The 26,822-nt window shown below is 37.2% G+C and overlaps 1 protein-coding gene and 1 pseudogene across 2 annotated transcripts; both read left to right on the forward strand.

Annotated features, from left to right (window-relative positions):
• Positions 1–2,561: 2,561 nt before the first annotated feature.
• LOC308629794 (olfactory receptor 6K3-like) lies at positions 2,562–3,518 on the forward strand (the record flags this gene model as incomplete). Its single annotated transcript, XM_081258032.1, is given in 3 exon segments — positions 2,562–2,948; positions 2,952–2,984; positions 2,988–3,518. Coding segments are annotated over 3 exon segments (951 nt in total).
• A 7,689-nt stretch (positions 3,519–11,207) lies between these two features.
• LOC308613169 (olfactory receptor 6K2-like) lies at positions 11,208–12,288 on the forward strand (annotated as a pseudogene). The gene has a single exon. The product of its transcript is annotated as an olfactory receptor 6K2-like (transcript).
• Positions 12,289–26,822: the final 14,534 nt, after the last annotated feature.

Consider the following 26,822-nt stretch of genomic DNA (forward strand, 5'->3'; position numbering starts at 1 on the left):
TACAAATCTTTAACACATTTTGCAGTAAAAAACTGGGAATATAAAGAGTTTAGCAGAATCAATAGAAACAATTTGAAGGGAAACCCTGTGTATATTGTTGGAGGAAAAACTTGCCATTCTTCCATCTTGTTTAGTGTGGCACACTTCCAAATCACCTGTTTTCATGGAAACGGTTCCTTTTTCTATTCATTCATTTATTCACAATAATTAACATGCCAGTGAGTCTCCTTCAACATGTCTTATTTCTAGTGTTTTTGAAAGGATAGGGTCCAATCCAGGCTCTTCTGTATATGATACACTTTCAATTCCCTACCTAAATGGAGACTGGCTGGTTAAATCATAATGATGACAAGAAAAGGGGTAACAATGGTCATCAGAACCTGTAAGTCTTCCTTGGAGCACTGATTCCCCTTTGATCTGGAGATCTACTGAGAAAAAACTGCAGATGCACTCTGATAATTGACCCCATGGGGAAAAAAAAGATTGCTTTCTATTTATTACCAAGGGATGAAGCCCCAGTGGAACTCATTGCCTTTTTAGTATTTTTCTTAAGATGGCTATAACAACCCTTTCAGAGAAGATGAAGGAACATTTAAGAACGCAGAGACCCAGGGAAAAGGATGATAGTAGGCTATCTGGCAGAGGTGAGTTGAGGGTCACTGAGGTCTGGAAAGGAAGTATTCATTTCCTATGTTGGGGATGAGACACACTCTAAAGATTCAAATAATGAAGATTTGGACAGGCTTGAATTTTGGCATTGGACTAGGGTTTATGATAAATTGCTATCTTTGGAGTTCTGGGCTCTGCATATTTATAATCAGAAATAACATCTAGTTATTCAGAGTTTACAGCTGTCTAAGATATAAGTGCTTATAAGTTTCCTTCCTACCAGCCTTCTGGATTTTTCTACCTTTAATTATGTTTGTAAGTCTGATCCAAACATATTCATTAAAAAATAGCTACTTTCGGGCTTCCCTGGTGGCCCAGTAGTTGAGAGTCCGCCTGCCGATGCAGGGGACACGGGTTCGTGCCCAGGTCCAGGAAGACCCCACATGCCACAGAGCAACTGGGCCCGTGAGCCATGGCCGCTGGGCCTGCGTGTCCAGAGCCTGTGCTCCACAACGGGAGAGGCCACAACAGTGAGAGGCCCACGTACCTCAAAAAAAAAAAAAAAAAAAAAGCTACTTTCAAGTGCTTAATACATTCCAGGGGTTGTGAAAGACAAAATGTTGATCCTGCTCTAATAGAAGTTCACAGTCTAGTGAAGCTAAACAAATAAGTTACAATAAGACATAGTAAGGATTATGGTAGAAGCCTTCTGTAGGACACATAGATGAGAATAAATTCAGGTGTGTATGTGTGTGTGTGTGTGTGTGTGTGTGTGTGAATGTGGGGAAGAAGATGAGACCACAGCAAGAGTTGTAGAGCTTCTGATAGGAGGCAATGGCTGAGCTGAAACTTGAGGAAAGCCTAGGAAGTATTCAAGTGAAGAAAAGGGAGTAAGAGTGGCTTCTAAGGAGAGGGTTAACATTCACATAAACAATGACCCAGGAGAAATCAAGGTGAACTCTGAAAACTGCCATAGTGCAGCATGAGAGAGTGGTAGATGGGGAATATTGGATATGCAGGTCTAAAGTTCAGGAAACATATCTGTGCTGGAGATTTGAAAGAACTGAAAAGTACAGGAGTATGTGTTCATCAACCACAAGGAAGGACATGGTTTTAGGGAACACAGCAGGAAGTTGGAGCACAGAGCCATTTATAGAATGGGTCAAGAAGATGAGTTTATAAAACATAAAATAAGAAACAGTGTTATGACAAAACACCCGAGAGGAAGCTTCCATTCAGGAAGAAGGCAAACCTGGAGATGGTGGTTTCATGAGAGCCAAGGAAGATAATCTTCAGTTAGTAGTAATCAGTAGTTTCTGGTGCCAAAGTGTAGTTGTAATGTAATGACTGAACCTTTTTCACTGTTTTGCAGTTACCATGTCACTGATACATAGGACAGAATGGCTTCTGTATAGTAGTAGAGAAAGCAGTCACATAGCAAGTGATTGAGGAGTGAACAAGATCTAAATGACAATTAATAAATTGTTAATGACAATTAACAGTTAATAAATTGTTAATATTATTCGTTTAGAAAGCTGTTCAAGGTAGGAAATGATAACTAACAAATATGGATCAATATTAATATGATGGACGTTGATACATTAATTCCTTTAATACTCATAATTCTGCACTAATGTTTTTCAACTACAGAAGACTCTGAGGCTCAGAGAGATTATGTAACTTGCCTATTTAGCCAACTAATAAGTAGCAGAATGAAAATTCAGGCCTGGAATGTTTGATTTGAACCCATGCTACTAATCATCATGCTATATTGTCTCTCAAACAAAAAGATTAGTGATATAGACAAGTTATCAGTTATTTTGAATCTGGGAAATGTCAAAACACAAAAATACCAGGTAAAAAAGTACCATTTACATTTATGTTGCACTGATTTTCTTCTCTGTTTGTTGGGTGTACCATCTTCTTCATTCACAGGTAGCTCTTCTGGGAATATGGAGAGTGGAAATCTATCAGCAGTAACTGAGTTTATCTTCACTGGGTTCCCCAAACTCCAGGATGGTGGCCTCCTATACTTTTTTCCTTTACTTTTCATCTACATGTTTATTGTAATCAGGAACCTAATGAACCTAATGATCTTCTTTGCTGTAAGGTTGGATACCCATCTTCACAATCCCATGTATAATTTCATAAGTATCTTTTCATTTCTTGAGATATGGTACACCACAGCCACCATTCCTAAGATGCTCTCCAATCTGATCAGCAATCAAAACACCATCTCTTTCATTGGCTGCCTCTTGCAAATGTACTTCTTCCATTCACTCGGAAACACTGAAGGAGGCTTGCTGACTGTCATGCCCATTGACAGGTATGTTGCCATCTGAAACACGCTCCACTACCTGACCATCATGACTCCCTGACTATGTGCTCAGCTCTCTGCAGGGTCTTGTATCTTTGGTTTCCTCATCCTTCTACCTGAGATTATGTGGATTTCTACCCTACCTTTCTGCGGTCCCAACCAAATCCATCAGATCTTCTGTGATTTCACTCCTTTATTAAATTTAGCCTGCACGGATGCCTTTGTGATCTTGGTGCAAGGTGTGATTCATGCTCTCGCTATTCTAATAACATGTCTGATTATTTCTCTTTCTTACATTCGAATTATCATTGTTATCCAGGACATACCTTCACCTGAGGGTCATAAAAAGACCTTTTTCACCTGTGCTGTGCACATTGCTGACTTCCTACTGTTTTTTGGCAGTGTGGCCCTCATGTATCTTAGATTCACTGCTATTTATATACCATTCTGGGATACCATCATTGCTCTAACGTTCTCTGTGCTTGCTCCCTATTTCAATCCCATTATATATAGCCTGAGAAATAAGGACATGAAAGATGCTATTAAGAAGCTCCTTTGCTCCCCAAAAGTGTTTAATATATCTGGTATGTAATTTAGGCTGCAGTCCTCTATACAAATGGAACTTCTTCACAAAATAGTGAGCCCAAATAGACTAGGGTTTCAAAGAATTATACAATTAGTCCAACTTTCTTCCCCATAACTGGTGAATAGACTGGTAAAGAAAGTCCTCTGAGGATTTACAGAGATGACAACAATAACAATTCTATTTCTGACTTTCTAGGGTCAGTGTAATTTTTTTTCTGTATCTATAGTCTTGTTTATTTGATTTTAATTTACTGTTACTTCAAAATTATTAATTGCATAAATGTTAATATAATACTAATAGGTATTACCTTTACTACTCAATACCTCTCTTTGATATCTAATCTGTCTTTACAATACTCTTAGTTTCCTTATGAAGCCCATGTAGTTCAGTGACACTACATGATAACTCTCTGTGTTACTAAGGTGATTTCTCTAAGCCCTTTCAATAAGTTACTGGACATTAAGAAGCAAGAATTCCTGGCACCCAGGCCATTGACTTTATCCCTCATCTTTGTTTCTTTTTCAGTCAGCTTTGCTGACATTTAAAATACATGTACTGGCTGGCTTACTTCACTTAGTATGATAATCTCTATGTCCAACCATGTTGCTGCAAATGGCATTATTTCATTCTTTTTAATGGCTGAGTAACAGTCTATTGTATAAATACACCACATCTTATTTATCCATTCATCTTTAGATGGATATTTAGGTTGCTTCCATGTCTTGGCTATGGTAAATAGAAAAGAATATATATATAAAGTGTGTATATATATATATATATATATGTGTATATATATATCTGACTCACTTTGTTGTACACCTGAAACTAACACACATTGTAAATCAACTATACTTCAATTAAAAAAAGAAAAAAATACATGTACTGATGTGATCTTAATGTGATGCTATCATGACTGGGACATCATGAACTGCATTTGGTATTGTGTTAACTACTATAAAAAAGCAGTTAGGAAGGTCAGATTCCTACCCATGGAAACTTACTATCCTATTTAGAATCAATATAAGAGAGCGTTAAAACATAATAAATGCATATATTTCCATCTAAAGTCAATCAAATTTATTAATGATTTAATCCACCTCTCTAAAAATTGTTTATTTTTCCTTCCATGTTGTGCTAAAATATATACTTTGTATAATATTTTAAGATAATATATATGTGATATGATAATGAATATGTTAAAACAAAATTATGTACTCAAATTTATTTGTGTTTCCACAATATGTTTAAAACCATCAGTTTAATTATGGTAAAATATTTCACTGATTGGACATACAAATTATTTTTCCATTTTGTTTCTCTATTGTTTGTTTCTCTATTGTTTGTTTCTCTATACTGTTTTTTTGACTATCACCATTCTTATAAATATGGCAATTATCATTTTCTTGCATAAAGTCCTTTCCATTTTCAAAAACTTCTGTTTCAAGATAAATTTCAAGAAATTGACATTAAAAGCAAATGTGCAAATATGTTTATAGCTCTTGGTAAAAATATTGCTTTTGTAAATGTTTGCACAAATAATGTATCAATGTAACACTTTTGATAAAACTTCAATAGTATGGTAACTGATGTATAGATTAAATGAAAGTCTAGTTATTCTGTGGATCATATCAATTCTATCATTGGCAAGCTGAAATTGCAGTACAATTATAATAAGAAATGATGATAATTTGAGTCTTTGGTCCCAATTCTTCACATCCCTGCAACAGATTTATAAATTCATAACTTTCCAATGAATGGATTCATGGTGGGTAGCATATACTTTCCTGACACACAGATTTGGATTGGGTTTTTCCTTTAATTGACTATTGAGATATCAATGAATGTTACAGGTATTGAATATGTTCCTTTGTAGTTAGATTTGCTTCAGATAGCTGCTTCCCTTTCATCCCTGGACCCATATGAAACCTTGTCTCTGAGAGTCACTGGTTCAGAGAACGAGAGATGTGTGGAGATGACCTGAACAAAACCTGCCTGAAGTCTGGTGCCTGGAGCCCAGAACCCAGAGCCCAGAGCCTGAAGTTGAGCATAGCTCATCCTATTGCAGCTGACTAACAGACTTATGTGTGTGAGGATAAATGATTATTGTTTTAAAATCAATGTGTGAAACACTTAATAAATTACTGTACTCTGCTGTGTGTGGGCTTTGTCTGACATTGTACCATCCTGAGATTGCAGAAATTTAATAACTAATGCTTCTTATCTGAATCTTAAGATATTCTTTTGAGTTGTAGGTATTTTAGAACTGTATTGTTAAAAATCTTTTAAAATAATTCTACCATTTCCAGAAAGATTACCTGCATTAGATGTGTAGTTATTTAACCATGCTGCCTGTTCTTTTGTATGTTAAAGAACTTTTACACATTAAAGGGATTTGAGATCATTTAGAAATAGAGCAGGGGCTGAGTAGTGGAAAATAAAGAGATGCAAAGGAGTCATTCTTTGGACATTACATTCTCCTTCCTACATTTTTTCTTCATTGTGTGGGTGGCTTATAGTCACGTTGCACTTGATCTGTGCTTGAATATAAAGTTATGGAATTAAAAAATCTTTCAAGGTAAAATGAAAGCTAAAAAACTCTTCAAACCCTGTGGGAAAAAGAAATATGCACAACAGAATGAAGAATTTTAACAAGTAGAAAAGACAATTCTACATTTTTATTCTTGTTGCTTGTCATATGTACATAAGCAAAATGTTTTGGGTTAGTCCAAATGTGGCACAAAATTCTTATTAATTCTATGTGATATTCTTTAACTAGTAACTGTTGTATTAGGAAAATTTGTGAGAGTGTTTTTGTCTGAAATCATAATACCATTTATTACTGCATATTTATTTAACTTATTTTGACTAAGAAAAGTCATTACATTTAAAGAAATGAAGGAAATGGATTACATTTTATTAATCTTTTTTATTCTCAGAAAGTTTAGTGAATAAATGAATGAAAATGGAAACAATCTTAATAGGAGTAACATACAAAACTATTGATTTGGTTTAACATTTGGGGCACTGTCCTGCCTGTCATTTATCTTCCCTGACATTTATGCACAAAAAAAGAGGCAAAACAGGGAAAAATCAACAGGATTAGCTAAAACACTGGCTACAAAATTCAATATGGAACTAATAGGTGGAGCATACGGAAGGCCAATTATTTTTCCTAAATTTGGCTGAATGTCTTAGAAATTAGTAAGTAGATGTAAGCGCAGATCACTCTTTTTATTGTTCCACAAATCTCCTCCCCTCTACTGCATTAACATTCTTCAAATCTGACTCTTGGAATTTCAGCTTTTGATTTAGTTAAAGCTAATCCAATCAGAAGTGCCATAGAAAGGGAAGTTAATAAAAAACAAACATTTATTTCAATGACTCAAGTTCCTGGATTTTCTCATTTTTCCTGGATTGGAGTTGCCTCAGATTGGGGTTTTCCTAATTACAGGCCTGAACTTTTTTCCTGATTGGAACCGTTATGTGAATGATTGTTTTCCTACTTATCTTAACTCACTTGTGTAGAATTCCCAAACGTCCATCTTCTCTTTCTAGTTAGGCTTAGGAAAAGATATACTTGTGTACACACAAAGGTGTGGGAGAGAGGGAGAGAGCTCTAAAGGAAAGTCAGATCTTTTTAATCTCTAACTGATGAAGGAAATATAGTTTAGATGGAGAGCTCAGAGTAGAAACATAGCAGAAGAGAAAAAGATGCTTGTCTCTTGTCTCAGTAGCTTTATATTGTTGACCACATCAGGGTAGAGAAAGATAGAGTCTTCACCCATGTTCATTCCAACTTTGGAACCCAAGAGCAACAAGGTCAGTAACTTAACTAATTTTGGGGAATGGTAGATATCCAGAGAAAGAAAAATACTCACACATGACAATAGAGAGCCCTAGTATGAATATAGATACTGTGAGTAACTGTTGGGAAGGCTGGGCAAGAGGAAATCAGGAAAGATTTTTATAAGGCAAGTTAGTACAAAGAAAAATGATTTCACTTACTAAATTTCCCAAGAAATGGGTGGGATACAAAGGAGTCAAAGCTCATGGGATGGCTTTAAAACAACAAATGAGCATTGTGATTGATTTCTGAAATGTTTCAGGAATCAGTGTTTCAGGAATCAAGTGAGATTTCCAGTTTACTGTTAGGCATTAACGTCATTGACAATTGTACTAGACATAACTTTACTGAGCTTTGGATAAAGATAGAGTGTTCACTGGGGAAAGTCTAATAGTTTTTCTTTTTGGTTTCGATTTTCCTTACCTTTTCTTTGGCTAGGCCACATCTCTTCAATAGAATAGGGAATTAGACCTGGGTCTGCTGAGGGGCACTTTCTTGAACTAGTAGACCAGTTTAGTTCATAGGACCATAGTCACAAGACGTGGTGACTACTACTGAGGACATCAAGACTTATGGGAAAGATCAGATATGCATATGAAAAATCAAGAACACTTAAAAGGGAAAATTATCTTAAGAGGAAAAGATATATAGATACATAACTATTACAGGAAATAGAGTGATTAGAGATGTGGGATTAGCTTGTTAAAACTAGAAAAGACACATGTAGAATTTGGTTAGTTTAAAAAGGAGGCAGGTTGGGAGACTAGGATTGACATATATACACTAATATGTATAAAATGGATAACTAATAAGAACCTGCTGTATAAAAAAATAAATAAAATTAAAAAAAAATTAAAAATATATACATATATAAAGGAGGCAGAGCTTGGAAAGAACAAGAGGATATTTCAGGCAGGAAAGATTTCTTTCAGGAATATTCAGAGACCAGAAAATGAAAGTGACATGTTTGGATTAATAACAGGTTTACTAAACTGGACTGGTAATGAATAATTTTTACAGCAACAGTAGGTAAGATGGCTTTGTTTTCTGCTGAAATAACAAAAAATTCGTTTCAATGCAATATTAAAGAAAGACAATGTAGTTGGGAGTTTGATGGGACTTAGTCACATAATCAATGAACAAATATCTATAGCTAATACAAATAATAGACCATTAATAAAGTGCCCTTTCCTAATGCACACACAACACAAGGTTATTAATCAATGACAGACAAAAAGGGAGCTTATTTTTTCCTATCTCAGTGATTAGAAATTTGTTATCCTAGAGGATTTGAGATTGTTTCCTTTTTAAAGAAGGGACAATTTAGAGGAAGAAAATGATGAGAATGTAAAACTTAAGTATAGGTGTGGAAGGGGAGTCACATGAGTAAACTGATGCTCTAGCAAGATTAATCTTGAGGGAATGGAGGCTTGTATGAGAAAAGTAAGACCCTAAGCAGAAACATTTGGAAATCCATTACAATAGTGTAGACATTATGACTAGACATTGAATTAGGGGTAAGACAATGGAAATAAAAGATATTGGTAATACAGCAAAAAAAAAATAGTTAAGCAGACTTTGATGATTAATTAGGTTTGAGACATGATGGGACAATAGATGCAAAAATGTGTAAAGTTGATATATAGAAGAACAAAAATAAGAAAATCAGCAAGGGAAATTGGTTGCGTGTTGGGGGTAAGGATGGTGTGTTAATTTACTAGGTCTGCTATAACAAAGTATCAGACTGAATGGCTTGAACAAGAATTTATTTTCTCACAGTTCTGGAAGCTAGAAGTCTGAGATCAAGGTTTTGACAGAGTTGATTTCTTCCAAGGCCTTTCTCCTTGGCTTGTAGATGGCTGTCTTTCCTTGAATTTTCTTATGAGCCTCCTTCTGAAACTGTGTCCATATTTACTCCTCTTATGACACTGGTCATATCAGATTAGGGCCCAACCTAATAATCTCATTTTAATTTAATTATCTCTTTATAGATCCTATCTCCAAATACAGTCACATTTTGAGGTATCAGGGTTAGAATTCCAACATATGAATTTCAGGGGAAGGACCCAATTCACTCCATAACAGGTGGAGGTGGCAAATTTAGGTCAAGGTGATGCATCTAAGTGAGAGAGTCCTAAAGAAAATGTGGGGCTCAGGACTGAGATACAAAACAAGGAATTCTGGAGTCACATTAATTAATGAGAGTTGAAAACCTAAGGAGCTGATCAATAATCTTGAATAAATGAGTTATCTCTGAAGAAGGGAAGATGGAATGAGAAACAAAGAACAAAGATAGAATTTTGTGTTATTTCCATAAACTTGGGAGGTGGAAGACAGAATAGACAATGAGGTAAACCTGTATAATGTAGTGTGGAATAGGCAAAAGAAGGAAAGACTTCCAAGGATTGGGTGATTGACCTTCAAAGGTTAGTGGCAACAAAGACAGAGGGAGGCCATTGAATTTTCAATGAGAAAGTCATTGGTATAATTTAAGAAAAGAGGCATGGAAAGTTGAAAGACAATTGATTCAAAGGGATTCAGGAGGGAATGAAGACAGTAAATACGTATTAACATGATAGGAAATAATGATGTTGATACAAAAGAGAGAAATAGTCTGAATAGAGATAGGACTTTCCTCTCAAGATAAGATTTGTGCATATTTGATAGCAGAAGAGAGGAAATCATTAAAGAAAGTAAAATAAATAGTTCTGAACAGAAGATAAAGGAATAGGACAATATATTAAAATGTGTTGTACTTAAACTCTATTCTACAGAACACTACAGCTCTCTCTGTCCACCCAACCACCCAGTATAATTATACTAGAAAAGCTTTGCATTTATTGCTTGACATAGTCAGTTTCCATCTATTACTTCTTTTGACTAAAGGCTTCTGGTACAAAATACATTTCAGCTCCATTTTCCTAGAAGATGGAGAAGGAAAAGAGAGATGAAAGAAAGGATGCGTTATTTAGAGGCAGAAAAAGGAAGAAGATGGTGGAATTTATTAATGATGTCTGTCTTCATCATTAAAATATTCAATTAAATCATATGCTAAGAAACAGATGAGGGGCTTCCCTGGTGGCACAGTGGTTAGGAATCCACCTGACGATGCGGGGGACACGGGTTTGTGCCCCGGTCTGGGAAGGCCCCACATGCCGCAGAGCGGCTGGGCCTGTGGGCCATGGCCGCTGAGCCTGTGTGTCTGGAGCCTGTGCTCCACAACGGGAGAGGCCACAGTGGTGAGGGGCCCGTGTACTGTAAAAAAACAAACAAACAAACAAACAAAAGAATCAGATGAGGAACTGAGAGCTTATAAGGAAGAATTTTGAAACAGTTATGGGGAGATTGTTAGAAAATCAATATGACTTGAATATGGGCAAAAGCATCACCTTGCTATTTTTTCACTATCTCTTCTAGTTCTTTCTTTGTCTAAATGCAGTGGTTTTAAAATATGGTCCTCTGATCAGCAGGATTAGCATTCCCTGGAAATCTGTTAGAAATGAAAATTCTTTGACCCTACCTCACACCTACTGAATTAGAAACTCTCAGTATGGGGACCCGTAATCTCAGTTTTAACGAGCCCTCCAAGTGATCCTGATGCATGCTGAATTTTGAGGATCATTGGTCTAAAATACTGGCTGTGTTTTCTGACTGTATTTTTTCCCCATACTCCAATTTTAGTTGTAAGCATCTATGGAATATGGAATATTCCTTCTTCTTCTACAGCCCAAATACAGGGATTTATTCAGATGCTGGCATTTGGTAAGTGTACTCACTCTATGACCAATAGTAAACATCTCCTAGAAGGCTTGAGTGCAGTAGGAATTGAAATCCTCATTTTTCACCTGGAGATGGAGAGCCCCAATCAAACCACTACTCAGGAGTTTATCTTCTCTGCTTTCCCTTATTCCTGGGGAGATCCTGTCATCTGTTTTGTTCTACTGCTCTTCATTTATGCTTTCATTGTTGTTGGAAACCTAGTCATCATCACAGTGGTCCAGCTGAATACTCACCTCCACACTCTCATGTACTTTATTAGTGCCCTTTCTTTCCTGGAGATCTGGTAAACCACAGCTACCATACCAAAGGTGCTGTCTTGCCTGCTTAGTGAGAAGAGTATTTCCTTAAGCAGTTGTCTCCTGCAGATGTATTTCTTCCATTCCACAGGCATGAGTGAGGTTTTGTGGCTTTTGACTGCTACCTGGCCATCTGAAGCCCTCTTCATTATCCCACTATCATAACCCCTAAGCTATGTGCCCGGCTGACTTTAAGCTGCTGTATTTGTGGCTTTATCATGCCCCTCACTGAGATTGCCTGGATCTCCACACTGCTATTTGTGGCTCTAATCACCTTGAGCATATCTTTTGTGACTTGCTCCCAGTGCCAAGTCTGGCCTGCCTAGACACACAAGATATCATCATGATGCAGGCAGTGGATGTTGTCCATGCAGTGGAGATCATTACAGATGTGATGCTCATTTTCATGTCCTCTGTTGGTATTGTGGCTGTAATTCTATGTATTCGTTCAGCTGAGGGTCATTGCAAGGCATTTTCCACATGTGTCTCCAACCTCACTGGCTTTCTGGTTTTCTTTGGCAGTGTGGATCTCATGTACCTACACTTCTCTGCCACCTACTCCTTATTCTGGGATACAGTCATTGCTCTGGCCTTTGTAGTTTTGTCTCCCTTTTTTTAACCCCATTATCTATCTGAGGAATAAAGAGATAAAGGAAGCTAGAAAAAAGCACATAAGTCAAGCTAACATTTTTCATAAGACCAGCGACCTCAAGTAAGATCTAGTAGTTGGGAGTCTATATAATTGTTGGAGCATTTTTATCCTCAACTCTCTGCAATACATCTTTTCCCATCAGCCTTTTGCTGAAACTGGTCTCCCAAAAGTCACCAAAAAACTAAATTCACTAATAACTGAACACAATAGTTTCTTTCAACCTTTATTCAATTTGACATATTTTGGATCTGACTTTTCTGATTAATTTTTCTGCCACTCAATTTATTCAAGGTAAATTTAATTTGTGGAAATAATCTGGGTAAAAATTTACTAATTTTAACAGAGTCGAGACTTCTGTTTGTAAGGTATAGTAATTGAAAACCATCTTCATAAGACTAAGTTCTCTCCATGGTATTCCCAATGGATATACTTGAAGAATAACCCTAATTTCTAATTGAGTATTCATGCATTGATAAATAGCAGTCTAAATGTTTTTCAGCAGGTTCTATTATGAATCCCTTGTATGATTTATATCTTGGCAGTACTACACACTCTTGATTCCATGTTTGTGTCAATAACAGACACTAAGCCCTGTGTCTACCTGTATTGAGCCTGTGTGTGTCAAGTTAGTGGAGGCTGTTTTGCTGAACCCCAAATCAACTTCATTAATATCAATGACCACTAGAAATGAGGAGAATGGATAGGGCTCTTTAAAACTGACAGAGAGAGAAACCTCATAAAAGGGTTGGTTGCAGTTCTGTGGTAGTTAAGGACTATCAGGCCAAGAAGGTCACAGAAGAATATTCTAAGTGCAATAAATAAAGAAACAAAAATCTTGGTTCTAAAAATAAGTAAAGTAATATAACTAATCTATTCATTAGCTAATCAATATTTTTTCATGATAAATTCAAAAATGTAATCCTTGGTTTCACTATAATCAAATGTATTGTACTTATTAATTAAGCAATAATATCAATAAATATCTACTGATTAAATAAAACAATATCACCATACTGCATTCTGATTGTCCCAGACAACTGATCAACCATATTGGACAATAATGCTTCCCTTTCAATCTCTTCTCCCTTGGATTTCAGGATGTTGGACTCTTTATGTTTTGTTTTGTTTTGTTTTTTGTTTGAGTGTATCTCTTTTTTTTTTTAATTTTTTTAATTAGTTTCTGCTTTATAACAAAGTGAATCAGTCATACATATACATCTGTTCCCACAGCCCTTCCCTCATGCATCTCCCTCCCTCCCACCCTCCCCATCCCACCCCTCCAGGCGGTCACAGAGCACCGAGCTGATCTCCCTGTGCTCTGTGGCTGCTTCCCACTATCTATCTACCTTACGTCTGGTAGTGTATATATGTCCATGCCTCTCTTTCGCTTTGTCACAGCTTACCCTTCCCCCTCCCCATATCCTCAAGTCCATTCTCAAGTAGGTCTGTGTCTTTATTCCCGTTTTGCCCCTAGGTCCATCATGACTTTTTTTTTTTTTTAATTCCGTATATATGTGTTAGCATACGGTATTTGTCTTTCTCTTTCTGACTTACTTCACTCTGTATGACAGACTCTAGGTCTATCCACCTCATTACAAATAGCTCAGTTTCGTTTCTTTTTATGGCTGAGTAATATTCCATTGTATATATGTGCCACATCTTCTTTATCCATTCATCCGATGATGGACACTTAGGTTGTTTCCAGCTCCGGGCTATTGTGAATAGAGCTGCAATGAACATTTTGGTACATGTCTCTTTTGGAATTATGGTTTTCTCAGGGTACATGCCTAGTAGTGGGATTGCTGGGTCATATGGTAGTTCCATTTTTAGTTTTTTAAGGAACCTCCATACCGTTCTCCATAGTGGCTGTACCAATTCACATTCCCACCAGCAGTGCAAGAGTGTTCCCTTTTCTCCACACCCTCTCCAGCATTTATTGTTTCTAGATTTCTTGATGATGGCCATTCTGACTGGTGTGAGATGATATCTCATTGTAGTTTTGATTTGCATTACTCTAATGATTAATGATGTTGAGCATTCTTTCATGTGTTTGTTGGCAGTCTGTATATCTTCTTTGGAGAAATGCCTATTTAAGTCTTCTGCCCATTTTTGGATTGGGTTGTTTGTTTTTTTGCTATTGAGCTGCATGAGCTGTTTATAAATTTTGGAGATTAATCCTTTGTCAGTTGCTTCATTTGCAAATATTTTCTCCCATTCTGAGGGTTGTCTTTTGGTCTTGTTTATGGTTTCCTTTGCTGTGCAAAAGCTTTGAAGTTTCATTAGGTCCCATTTGTTTATCTTTGTTTTTATTTCCATTTCTCTAGGAGGTGGGTCCAAAAGCATCTTGCTGTGATTTATGTCATAGAGTGTTCTACCTATGTTTTCCTCTAAGAGTTTGATAGTTTCTGGCCTTACATTTAAGTCTTTAATCCATTTTGAGCTTATTTTTGTGTATGGTGTTAGGGAATGATCTAATCTCAAACTTTTACATGTCCCTGTCCAGTTTTCCCAGCACCACTTATTGAAGAGGCTGTCTTTTCTCCACTGTATATTCCTGCCTCCTTTATCAAAGATAAGTTGACCATATGTGCGTGGGTTTATCTCTGGGCTTTCTATCCTGATCCACTGATCTATCTTTCTGTTTTTATGCCAGTACCACACTGTCTTGATTACTGTAGCTTTGTAGTATAGTCTGAAGTCAGGGAGCCTGATTCCTCCAGCTCCGTTTTTCGTTCTCAAGATTGCTTTCGCTATTCGGGGTCTTTTGTTTTTCCAAACAAATTTTGAAATTTTTTGTTCTAGTTCTGTGAAAAATGCCAGTGGTAGTTTGATAGGGATTGCATTGAATCTGTAGATTGCTTTGTGTCGTAGAGTCATTTTCACAATATTGATTCTTCCAATCCAGGAGCATGGTATATCTCTCCATCTATTTGTATCATCTTTAATTTCTTTCATCAGTGTCTTATAATTTTCTGCATACAGGTCTTTTGTCTCCTTAGGTAGGTTTATTCCTAGATATTTTATTCTTTTTGTTGCAATGGTAAATGGGAGTGTTTTCTTGATTTCATTTTCAGATTTTTCATCATTAGTGTACAGGAATGCCAGAGATTTCTGTACATTAATTTTGTATCCTGCTACTTTACCAAATTCATTGATTAGTTCTAGTAGTTTTTCGGTAGCATCTTTCGGATTCTCTATGTATAGTATCATGTCATCTGCAAACAGTGACAGCTTTACTTCTTCTTTTCCAATTTGGATTCCTTTTATTTCCTTTTCTTCTCTGATTGCTGTGGCTAAAACTTCCAAAACTATGTTGAATAAGAGTGGTGAGAGTGGGTATCCTTGTCTTGTTCCTGATCTTAGTGGAAATGGTTTCAGTTTTTCACCATTGAGGACAATGTTGGCTGTGGGTTTGTCATATATGGCCTTTATGATGTTGAGGAAAGTTCCCTCTATGCCTACTTTCTGCAGGGTTTTTATCATAAATGGGTGTTGAATTTTGTCGAAAGCTTTCTCTGCATCTATTGAGATGATCATATGGTTTTTCTCCTTCAATTTGTTAATATGGTGTATCACATTGATTGATTTGCGTATATTGAAGAATCCTTGCATTCCTGGAATAAACCCCACTTGATCATGGTGTATGATCCTTTTAATGTGCTGTTGGATTCTGTTTGCTAGTATTTTGTTGAGGATTTTTGCATCTATGTTCATCAGTGATATTGGCCTGTAGTTTTCTTTCTTTGTGACATCCTTGCCTGGTTTTGGTATCAAGGTGATGGTGGCCTCGTAGAATGAGTTTGGGAGTGTTCCTTCCTCTGATATTGTTTGGAAGAGTTTGAGAAGGATGGGTGTTAGCTCTTCTCTAAATGTTTGATAGAATTCGCCTGTGAAGCCATCTGGTCCTGGGGTTTTGTTTGATGGAAGATTTTTAATCACAGTTTCAATTTCAGTGCTTGTGATTGGTCTATTCATATTTTCTATTTCTTCCTGCGTCAGTCTTGGCAGGTTGTGCATTTCTAAGAATTTGTCCATCTCTTCCAGGTTGTCCATTTTATGGGCATAGAGTTGCTTGTAGTAATCTCTCATGATCTTTTGTATTTCTGCAGTGTCAGTTGTTACTTCTCCTTTTTCATTTCTAATTCTATTGATTTGAGTCTTCTCCCTTCTTTTCTTGATGAGTCTGGCTAATGGTTTATCAATTTTGTTTATCTTCTCAAAGAACCAGCTTTTAGTTTTATTGATCTTTGCTATCGTTTCCTTCATTTCTTTTTCATTTATTTCTGATCTGATTTTTATGATTTCTTTCCTTCTGCTAACTTTGGGGTGTTTTTGTTCTTCTTTCTCTAATTGCTTTAGGTGCAAGGTTAGGTTGCTTATTCGAGATGCTTCCTGTTTCTTAAGGTGGGATTGTATTGCTATAAACTTCCCTCTTAGAACTGCTTTTGCTGCATCCCATAGGTTTTGGGTCGTCGTGTCTCCATTGTCATTTGTTTCTAGGTATTTTTTAATTTCCTCTTTGATTTCTTCAGTGATCACTTCGTTGTTAAGTAGTGTATTGTTTAGCCTCCATGTGTTTGTATTTTTTACAGCTCTTTTCCTGTAATTGATATCTAGTCTCATAGCATTGTGGTCAGAAAAGACACTTGATACAATTTCAATTTTCTTAAATTTACCAAGGCTTGATTTGTGACCCAAGATATGATCTATCCTGGAGAATGTTCCATGAGCACTTGAGAAAAATGTGTATTCTGTTGTTTTGGGATGGAATGTCCTATAAATATCAATTAAGTCCATCTTGTTTAATGTATCATTTAAAGCTTGTGTTTCCTTGTTTATTTTCATTTTGGAAGATCTGTCCATTGGTGAAAGTGGGGTGTTAAAGTCCCCTACTATGATTGTGTTACTGTCGATTTCTCCTTTTATGGCTGTTAGTATTTGCCTTATGTATTGAGGTGCTCCTATGTTTGGTGCATAAATATTTACAATTGTTATATCTTCTTCTTGGATCGATCCCTTGATCATTATGTAGTGTCCTTCTTTGTCTCTTCTAGTAGTCTTTATTTTAAAGTCTATTTTGTCTGATATGAGAATTGCTACTCCAGCTTTCTTTTGGTTTCCATTTGCGTGGAATATCTTTTTCCATCCCCTTACTTTCAGTCTGTATGTGTCTCTAGGTCTGAAGTGGGTCTCTTGTAGACAGCATATATATAGGTCTTGTTTTTGTATCCATTCAGCCAATCTGTGTCTTTTGGTGGGAGCATTTAGTCCATTTACATTTAAGGTAATTATCGATATGTATGTTCCTGTTCCCATTTTCTTCATTGTTTTGGGTTCGTTATTGTAGGTCTTTTCCTTCTGTTGTGTTTCTTGCCTAGAGAAGTTCCTTTAACTTTTGTTGTAAAGCTGGTTTGGTGGTGCTGAACTCTCTCAGCTTTTGCTTGTCTGTAAACGTTTTAATTTCTCCATCAAATCTGAATGAGATCCTTGCTGGGTAGAGTAATCTTGGTTGCAGGTTTTTCTCCTTCATCACTTTAATTATGTCCTGCCACTCCCTTCTGGCTTGTAGAGTTTCTGCTGATAGATCAGCTGTTATCCTGATGGGGATTCCCTTGTGTGTTATTTGTTGTTTTTGCCTTGCTGCTGTTAATATGATTTCTTTGTGTTTAATTTTTGACAGTTTGATTAATATGTGTCTTGGCGTATTTCTCCTTGGATTTATTCTGTATGGGACTCTCTGTGCTTCCTGGACTTGATTAACTATTTCCTTTCCCATATTAGGGAAGTTTTCAACTATAATCTCTTCAAATATTTTCTCAGTCCCTTTCTTTTTCTCTTCTTCTTCTGGAACCCCTATAATTCGAATGTTGGTGCGTTTAATGTTGTCCCAGAGGTCTCTGAGACTGTCCTCTGTTCTTTTCATTCTTTTTTCTTTATTTTGCTCTGCAGCAGTTATTTCCACTATTTTATCTTCCACCTCACTTATCCGTTCTTCTGCCTCAGTTATTCTGCTATTGATCCCATCTAGAGTATTTTTTATTTCATGTATTGTGTTTTTAATCGATGCTTGATTCATCTTTAGTTCTTCTAGGTCCTTGTTAACTGTTTCTTGCATTTTGTCTATTCTGTTTCCAAGATTTTGGATCTGGGAAATAGAATCTTGGATCATCTTTACCATCATTATTCTGAATTCTTTTTCAGGTAGACCTCCTATTACGTCTTCATTTGTTAGGTCTGGTGGGTTTTTATCTTGTTCCTTCTCCTGCTGTGTGTTTTTCTGTCTTCTCATTTTGCTTATGTTACTGTGTTTGGGGTCTCCTTTTTGCAGGCTGCAGGTTCGTAGTTCCCTTTGTTTTTGGTGTCTGTCCCCAGTGGCTAAGGTTGGTTTAGTGGGTTGTGTAGGCTTCCTGGTGGAAGGTACTAGTGCCTGTGTTCTGGTGAATGAGGCTGGATCTTGTCTTTCTGGTGGGCAGGTCCACGTCTGGGGGTGTGTTTTGGGGTGTCTGCGGACTTTTTATGATTTTAGGCCACCTCTCTGCTAATGGGTGGCGTTGTGTTCCTGTCTTGCTAGTTGTTTGGCATAGGGTGTCCAGCACTGTAGCTTGCTGGTCGTTGAGTGAAGCTGGGTGCTGGTGTTGAGATGGAGATCTCTGGAAGATTTTTGCCGTTTGATATTATGTGGAGCTGGGAGGCCTCTTGTGGACCAGTGTCCTGAAGTTGGCTCTCCCACCTCAGAGGCACAGCACTGACTCCTGGCTCCTCAATTTGGGATGATTTGTTGTCTATTCATGTATTCCACAGATGCAGGGTACATCAAGTTGATTGTGGAGCTTTAATCCGCTGCTTCTGAGGCTGCTGGGAGAGGTTTCCCTTTCTCTTCTTTGTTCTCACAGCTCCTGGGTCTCAGCTTTGGATTTGGCTCCGCCTCTGTGTGTAGGTCGCCGCAGGGCGTCTGTTCTTTGCTCAGACAGGACAGGGTTAAAGGAGCAGCCTCTTCGGGGACTCTGGCTCACTCAGGCCGGGCGGGAGGGAGGGGCACGGAGTGCGGGGCGAGCCTGCAGCGGCAGAGGTCGGCGTGACGTTGCACCAGCCCGAGGCGCGCCGTGCGTTCTCCCAGGGAAGCCGCCCCTGGATCCCGGGACCCCGTCAGTGGCGGGCTGCACAGGCTCCCGGAAGGGCGGTGTGGACAGTGACCTGCGCTCGCACACAGGCTTCCCGGCGGCGGCAGCAGCAGCCCCAGCGTCCCACGCCCGTCACTGGGCTCCGCGCTTTCAGTCGTGACTTGCGCCCGTCTGTGGAGCCCCTTTAAGCAGCGCTCTTAATCCCCTCTCCTCGCGCACCAGGAAACCAAGAGGGAAGAAAAAGTCTCTTGCCTCTTCGGCAGCTCCAGAGTTTTCCCGGACTCCCTGCCGGCTAGCTGTGGCACATTAGCCCCCTTCAGGCTGAGTTCTCGCCGCCAGCCCCAGTTCTTTCCCTGCGCTCTGACCGAAGCCCGAGCCTCAGCTTCCAGCGCCGCCCGCCCTGGCGGGAGAGCAGACAAGCCTCTCGGGCGGGTGAGTGCCGCTCGGCACCGATCCTCTGTGCGGGAATCTCTCCGCTTTGCCCTACCCAGGTATGTGGGGAGTTTCTTGCCTTTTGGGAGGTCTGGGGTCTTCTGCCAGCATTCAGTAGGTGTTCTGTAGGAGTTGTTCCACGTGTAGCTGTATTTCTGGTGTATCCTTGGGGAGGAAGGTGATCTCCTCGTCTTACTCTTCCGCCATCTTACCCGAAGTCTCTTTATGTTTTTTAATCTTATTTTGTTTGAGGACTCTTTCTCTTGTGGATTCTTCTCTTTATACATGCTTCATAAAAGGTGCTTTTCTCCAAGGCTCACACCTCATGGGGATGCAATAATAAAGCTGATTACTCTGCAAATGTTAGTAGATTTTCACTCTTCCCTAGCCCACCTACAGGAATCCTATGGTAGTCAGCCTCACTTCCCCACTAGTGTGCCATAGCCATGCCCTCATCCTCACCCTTAAGTCTTATGATACTTAAAAGTCAGATGCAAAGACAGAAGTAAAGGGAAATGTCTTATAAGAAGAGGATAATGTTATCTAATAAAGAATTCAGATAGAGAAGAGAGAAAATGTGAGAAAAATCATAGGTTGTGGGTGGAGAGGTCTTGGTAAAGGAAAGTCTTCAGAAAGTAAGTTTAGTGTAAGAAAATAAGGGAAGAGGGAAAAAGGGATACGAGAAGTGTTGCTGGGTTTAAATAGTGTATGTATTTTTAATGTTCTTCATAAAACATGAGGAATGAAATTACTGATAGATTAATTATTTTAACTGTACTTTTTAAGTGCAATATTATTACAGAATTGATATACATAAATCTCCATATGAAAGGGTTACACAGTTTTCTTATCTGTTTTGTCTGTTTTAAGATTTTGTAGTATATAATCAATTTCTCAATAAAAGTCTAATTAACAATCAAGTTAAGAAGAATAAAGGGAACTTTATTTGAGCCAAACTGAGCATTATAACCAGGGAGACAGGCTCTCAGAAAGCTCTGAGAACTGTTCCTCCTGTTAGAGGTCAAAGGCACAGTCAGATACATTTTTGAGACAAAGTATCATGCATCAAAATGACATATTGATATTTTACATAAAGTTCAACAAGGATACATAGTCCTGGTAAGCAGTTACAAAACAAGCATCAAGTCATCATGACTCCCTAGAGAGTTGGGAAAGAACAATATTTTTTTTTAAGAAGTTACATTGCTAGGGTCAGAAGAAAGGAAAAAACAAACAAACAAAAAAAACACCAAAACGATCTTTACGGTCCAGCAGACACTCCCATCTTTGAGAAGTTCTTTTTGATGTGTAATGCAGATACACACTGCACATTAAGGAGAGAGAGAGGGGGCCCAAATGGACACACAGAGAGAATTTTATGTTGAAAAACTCTTGTCCTGCCTTAAAATATAAAATTTATTTATCACTTTCCTAGTCCCTCAAAATTTATCATTGTCCCTAAAAATGTATATAGCTGAAACTACCTTTTTACATCCATACTTTCTCACCTTCTATCTGCTCTCCCAACTGAGACTACTTTATTTCTTAAAACTTAGATCTTATTGCTTTACTATGCTGCTTTAAAACGTTCTAAGATTAAATACGCCCTCACTCCAAATTGTGAATGTAATTTTCCTAGCTAACCTGTGTATCTGTGCATGCGTGCGTGTGTTCATGTGTGTTGAATAAAGAAGATTCCAAACTGAGAAAAAAACAAAAGGAAAAGAAACAGCGTACAGCAGTGTCTGATGGTCAAAAATAAGGACACCATTCAGAGGGGAGATCACAGTGCTAATCTACTGGTGGAACTTCTTACAGTGATTTTTTTTTGAATTCACATTGCTGAGGGTTGAGCAGTGAGTTCTCTCACACTGCTTCCCACCTCACCAGCCTGCTTATTATATTTTATGATATTTTGGGGAGAATATATTGAATACATAAATAAATGAATGAAAGAATATATAATCACTTACTGAAAATCTTTCATAACTAATTAAGTATGTAATCTGAAGATGGCTATTTATGTTCACTGTTAATTATTTTCCATCAATTTTTTTAATATCAGAAATCTTATCTGCATGAACATATTGAACAATTAATTACTGAGCAAACTTTACATGTCAAGCAGTGTGGTAAGTTCTGGACAAAGATACAACCTCTACCTAAAAGAGTTTCCACTAAAGAATTGGAGAGGCCCATAAAAGTACAATATAAAAAGTAATAACAACAAAATTCATAAAATCATAGCAGGAGTAGTAACTGTGCTGGAAAATCAAGAAATAATTACAAAGAGAAATTGTATTTGTTCTGAGACATGAAAAATATTTATCATATACTTACCTTTGTTTTTTAATCTTTATTTATATACCTTTAGAACTCTACTTACATTTAATTTAGGAAGATATTTTGGTACAAACCAACATGGGCTTGAGGACTTGAGGCTGGTTTTAATAAGAACTATGGCCTATAAACCAAGTTTTCACTGGATTACCTCACTTAATCCTCATAACAAACTCATGCAGTTGATATTATCACATCCATTGTGCAGATCAAAAAAAGAAAAAGAAAATTGAAGCAAACAGACTTTTTAAGTTCACATAGTTGGTTAATGATAGAGCAAGTGAAAAAAAAGTGAGTCCAGACTTCAAACTGGCATGCTTTTCTCACCACAGCAATACTTAATAGTGTTGTCTCAGCATTACTGACTGTGCTGTTCTTAAACTCTCCTAATAAGCATATTTAACTTATTAATCCCTTTAAAAAATGAGAATAAATAATTATTTTGATTATAACTAACATTTATTTTCTCTGTGTGCCGAGCACATAGTGTTTCACATCTCTTACTTTATTTAATACTTACAATATGAGTCATCTCATCATTTCTAATTTGCAGTTGAAAATACTGAGACAAAGAGCAGGTAAGTAATTTACCCATAAAAGTAGCCGAACAAGGACAAGAATCCCAACACTCTGACTCCAGAGACAATGGGCAGTAACTTCTCTGAAGTTTCATTGTACTTTATCTGTACCGCTCTTATGACACTGCTTGCTTTCTACCTTGAATTATCATTAATACATCAGACTTGAAGTACTGTGTCATTGGTTCATATGTACATTGCTCTCTGTGCCTAGCACTGGGCTCTACATAATAATGACCTCAATAAATGACTATTGAATTGCTTCATGACTTCTGATTTTCTGTACTGTCACATCTATGAAGAGTGCAAAAATGAGGAGATGCTATGAGTTACCGTTCCGTTGCTGACATTATTTTGCTCTTGTTAACTTTCCTGCAGTTTGAATAATAGATTTTCAGAGGTTTGTCTATTGAAACAGAGCATCTAGTTTCCTAGAAAAAGAGAGTGTTTGTTACTCTTTTAAATTCATTTACCTTAGGGCAAGTAGGTATGAACAATCTAAAACTTAATTGCAGGCTGAAGGTTTTAAAGTGTTGATCATTATACAGTTAGGAAACAATTTCTTAGATATTTTACTTATAAATTCAGAATTTATCCTCCCATCATTATTCTAACCTATTCATTTACAAATATTCATAGCCTGATGCAATTAACACTTTCACCACCTTTCCTCTGTAATATGAGTATTGTTACCTAATTATATCTTTTCCATCAGCCATAGGGACTTTGAGCTATCTCTGTCTTAGGCATTTCAAGATACTTGCTCTGTATGTAACAGCAACCTGAGAGGAATAGAAATGGTATATATCATAAAATTCTAAAGAGGGAATTACATGCCAACTCTGTACCAATTGCTGTTCTAGGCATTACATATAAAACTATTTTAAAAAGAGAAAAAAATCCTTGTACTCACAGAGTCTATACATGAAAGGATGGTGGACAATAATCTAAATAAAATGCAATTATATTTTAAATAGTAGTAAAAGATGGTAGGGAGAAAAAACAATAAGATACGGTTAGCAAATAAGGAGTTTTGGGGCTGGAATGTGATTAATTTTAAGTAGGGTAATCAGGAATGGCATCTCTCAGCAAGTATTATTTGAATTATGGCCAAAAGAAGTAAAAGAAAATAAGTTCTAGGCATGTGAATATTTCAAGGAAGAATGTTCTAGGTAGAGTGCAAAGGCTCTAATGTAAGGGCATTCCAGGTGGCACGTGGATAGTGATTGGGGTGGGTGTAGAGACATAGATGATGAATCAGAAAAAGTTTTCTTGGGCCAGATTACATAAGAACTAAAAGACTATTGTAAAAGCTTTTGCTTCTCATTTGGAGTAAAGTGGGACCCATTGGAGGGTTTTTGGCAGAGAAGCAAAATTATTTCATTTACCTTTTAATAGGATTTATCTTAGTTTGGTGCTGAGGATAGACTGAAAGAGGGCAACGACAAAAGCAGACACTTTTGGAGGTTATGCAAAATCCAGGCAAGGGTTGATGGCTTCGGCCAGGGTTGCAGTATGAATGTTTTAAGAAGTAGTTGGTTCCAAAGGAGGCAACAACATACAGTGGAGAAAAGACAGCCTCTTCAGTAGGTGGTGCTGGGAAAAATGGACAGCTACATGTTAAAGAATGAAATTAGAACACTCTCTACCACCATACACAAAAATAAACTCAAAATAGATTAAAGACCTAAATGTAAGACCAAACACTATAAAACTCTTAGAGGAAAACATAGGCAGAACACTCTATGACATAAATCACAGCAAGATCATTTTTGACCCACCTCCTGAAGAAATTGAAATAAAAACAAAAATAAACAAATGGGACCTAATGAAACTTAAAAACTTTTACACAGCAAAGGAAACCATAAACAAGACCAAAAGACGAGCCTCAGAATAGGAGAAAATATTTGCAAAGGAAGCAACTAACAAAGGATTAATCTCCAAAATTTACAAGCAGCTCATGCAGCTCAATACCAAAAAAACAAACAACTCACTCCAAAAATGGGCAGAAGACCTAAATAGACATTTCTCCAAAGAAGATATACAGATTGCCAACAAAGACATGAAAGCATACTCAACATCATTAATCATTAGAGAAATAAGATATCATCTCACACCAGTCAGAATGGCCATCATCAAAAAATCTAGAAACAATAAATGCTGGAGAGAGTGTGGAGAAAAGGGAACCTGCTTGCACTGTTGGTGGGAATGTAAATTGATACAGCCACTGTGGAGAACAGTATGGAGGTTCCTTAAAAAACTAAAAATAGAACCACCATATGACCCAGCAATCCCACTACTGGGCATATAACCTGAGAAAACCATAATTCAAAAAGAGTCATGTACCACAATGTTCATTGTAGCACTATTTACAATAGCCAGGACGTGGAAGCAACTTAAATGTCCATCGACAGATGAATGGATAAAGAAGATGTGGCACACATATACAATGGAATATTGCTCAGACATAAAAAGAAACAAAACTGAGTTATTTGTAGTGAGGTGGATAGACCTAGAGTTTGTCATACATAGTGAAGTAAAAGAGAAGGGAGAGAATAGCATTGACGTATATACACTACCAAATCTAAAATAGATAGCTAGTGAGAAGCAGCTGCATAGCACAGGGAGATCAGCTCAGTACTGTGTGACTACCAAGAGGGATGGGATAGGGAGAGTGGGAGGGAGGCTCAAAAGGGAGGGGATATGGGGATATATGTATACGTATAGCTGATTCATTTTTTTATACAGCAGAAACTAATACTACATTGTAAAGCAATTATACTCCAATAAAGATGTTTAAAAAAATAAAGTATATGGAAGGAAGTGCATAGGTTATATGCAAAAATAAATAAATAAATAAATAAAATAAACACACCTCCACACACACACACACACTATTTTAAATTAAAAGGATGAATCATGTGGCCTGCCATTTCCAAATATTAAGTCGTACACCTATGAGTAGTAGGTTTAAAAGAGAGAAGATGGTAAGTGAAATCAATGTATTTTTATGAGTTTTGTTTTTAAACCCAGGATTAAACCCAACATTAAAATAGGCTACATATAAAACCTTCTAACCTGGTGGAATTCCATGATACATTGCAGTGTCCTTTTCTCTGTACTAGCAAGAGAGCAATTCAGGATTTGGTTTCCTTTTGACAATTAGAATGAGAAGTCCATTTGGTCATTACATCTGAATCCTAAGAATCAGATTCCTTCAAATATCACCAGGCATCATGGGGCCCTTGACATTGCCTCGGCTCCTAAAACCTGAGTCCCTAAATTCATGACTCACAAACTACTATAATACCTCAAGACTATAGGGGACTCTCTCCAACTGTACCAAGAGTGCTGTTGTGACATTCCCAGGACTTTCAGTGGCCAAGGTGACTTCTCTCAGGTTCTGTTTGAAATAATTTCTGCCCAAAACATCCAGTGACCTCAAATCATATCACAATAAACTTTTAGGATATCTGTTATGTAAAGTGAAGAGACTCCTGAAGCAGTTATATTAGTTTCTATTCTTGAGGAGAGGGATATAATTTATATTGTTTCTTTCTTTAAAATGTTATCTGTTGTCCAATAAGTAAGTATTAAAACTCTATATAATAAAGAAGTTGTAATTTAAAAAAAAAGTAGTTGCTTCTAGAAATATTGTGAAGGTATCACTAATTGACTTGCTTACTGATTGAATATGGGGTGTGAGAGAGGAGACAAGCTTGACTCCAAAGAATTTGGTCTAAAGAACTGGAAGAATGAAGGTTCCATTAAGTGGGATAAGGCATTTGTTTCATTTATATATTTATTCCCTATCTTCCAAAAAGTATTGGAGATCAAGTAGTCAAACACTCTTTCCAACTCCAATTACATATATCATTTTCTTTCTCCATGTTATTTGTTTGCTCCACATAGGACATGCCCACTGAGAAGAACTGAATTTATTGTGCTCATCTGCAGGAAAAAGGGAGATGACAAACTTTTTCTCACTTTTCAAAATTCAGGTCAAAGTTGCCATAGTTGTGAATTCAATTTGCTCAGCCATATGCTACTTACCTCTCCACTTTCAATACAATTCAGTTCTATTCATATATTTTTTATTATGTAAGTTTCAGGTGCAAAGCATTATAATGCAACATCTGTATATGCTACAAAGAGATCACCACCACAAGTCTAGTTACCATCCATCACCATTTTACCCTCTCACCAACTAACCCAATTAGCATTTAGTCTTCCCCTCTGCTAAACACGAATCTGTTTTCTGTATCTG

Source organism: Mesoplodon bidens, assembly GCF_964165515.1.
Source record: "Mesoplodon bidens genome assembly, chromosome: 2".
In the NCBI taxonomy this organism is placed as follows: Eukaryota; Metazoa; Chordata; class Mammalia; order Artiodactyla; family Ziphiidae; genus Mesoplodon; species Mesoplodon bidens.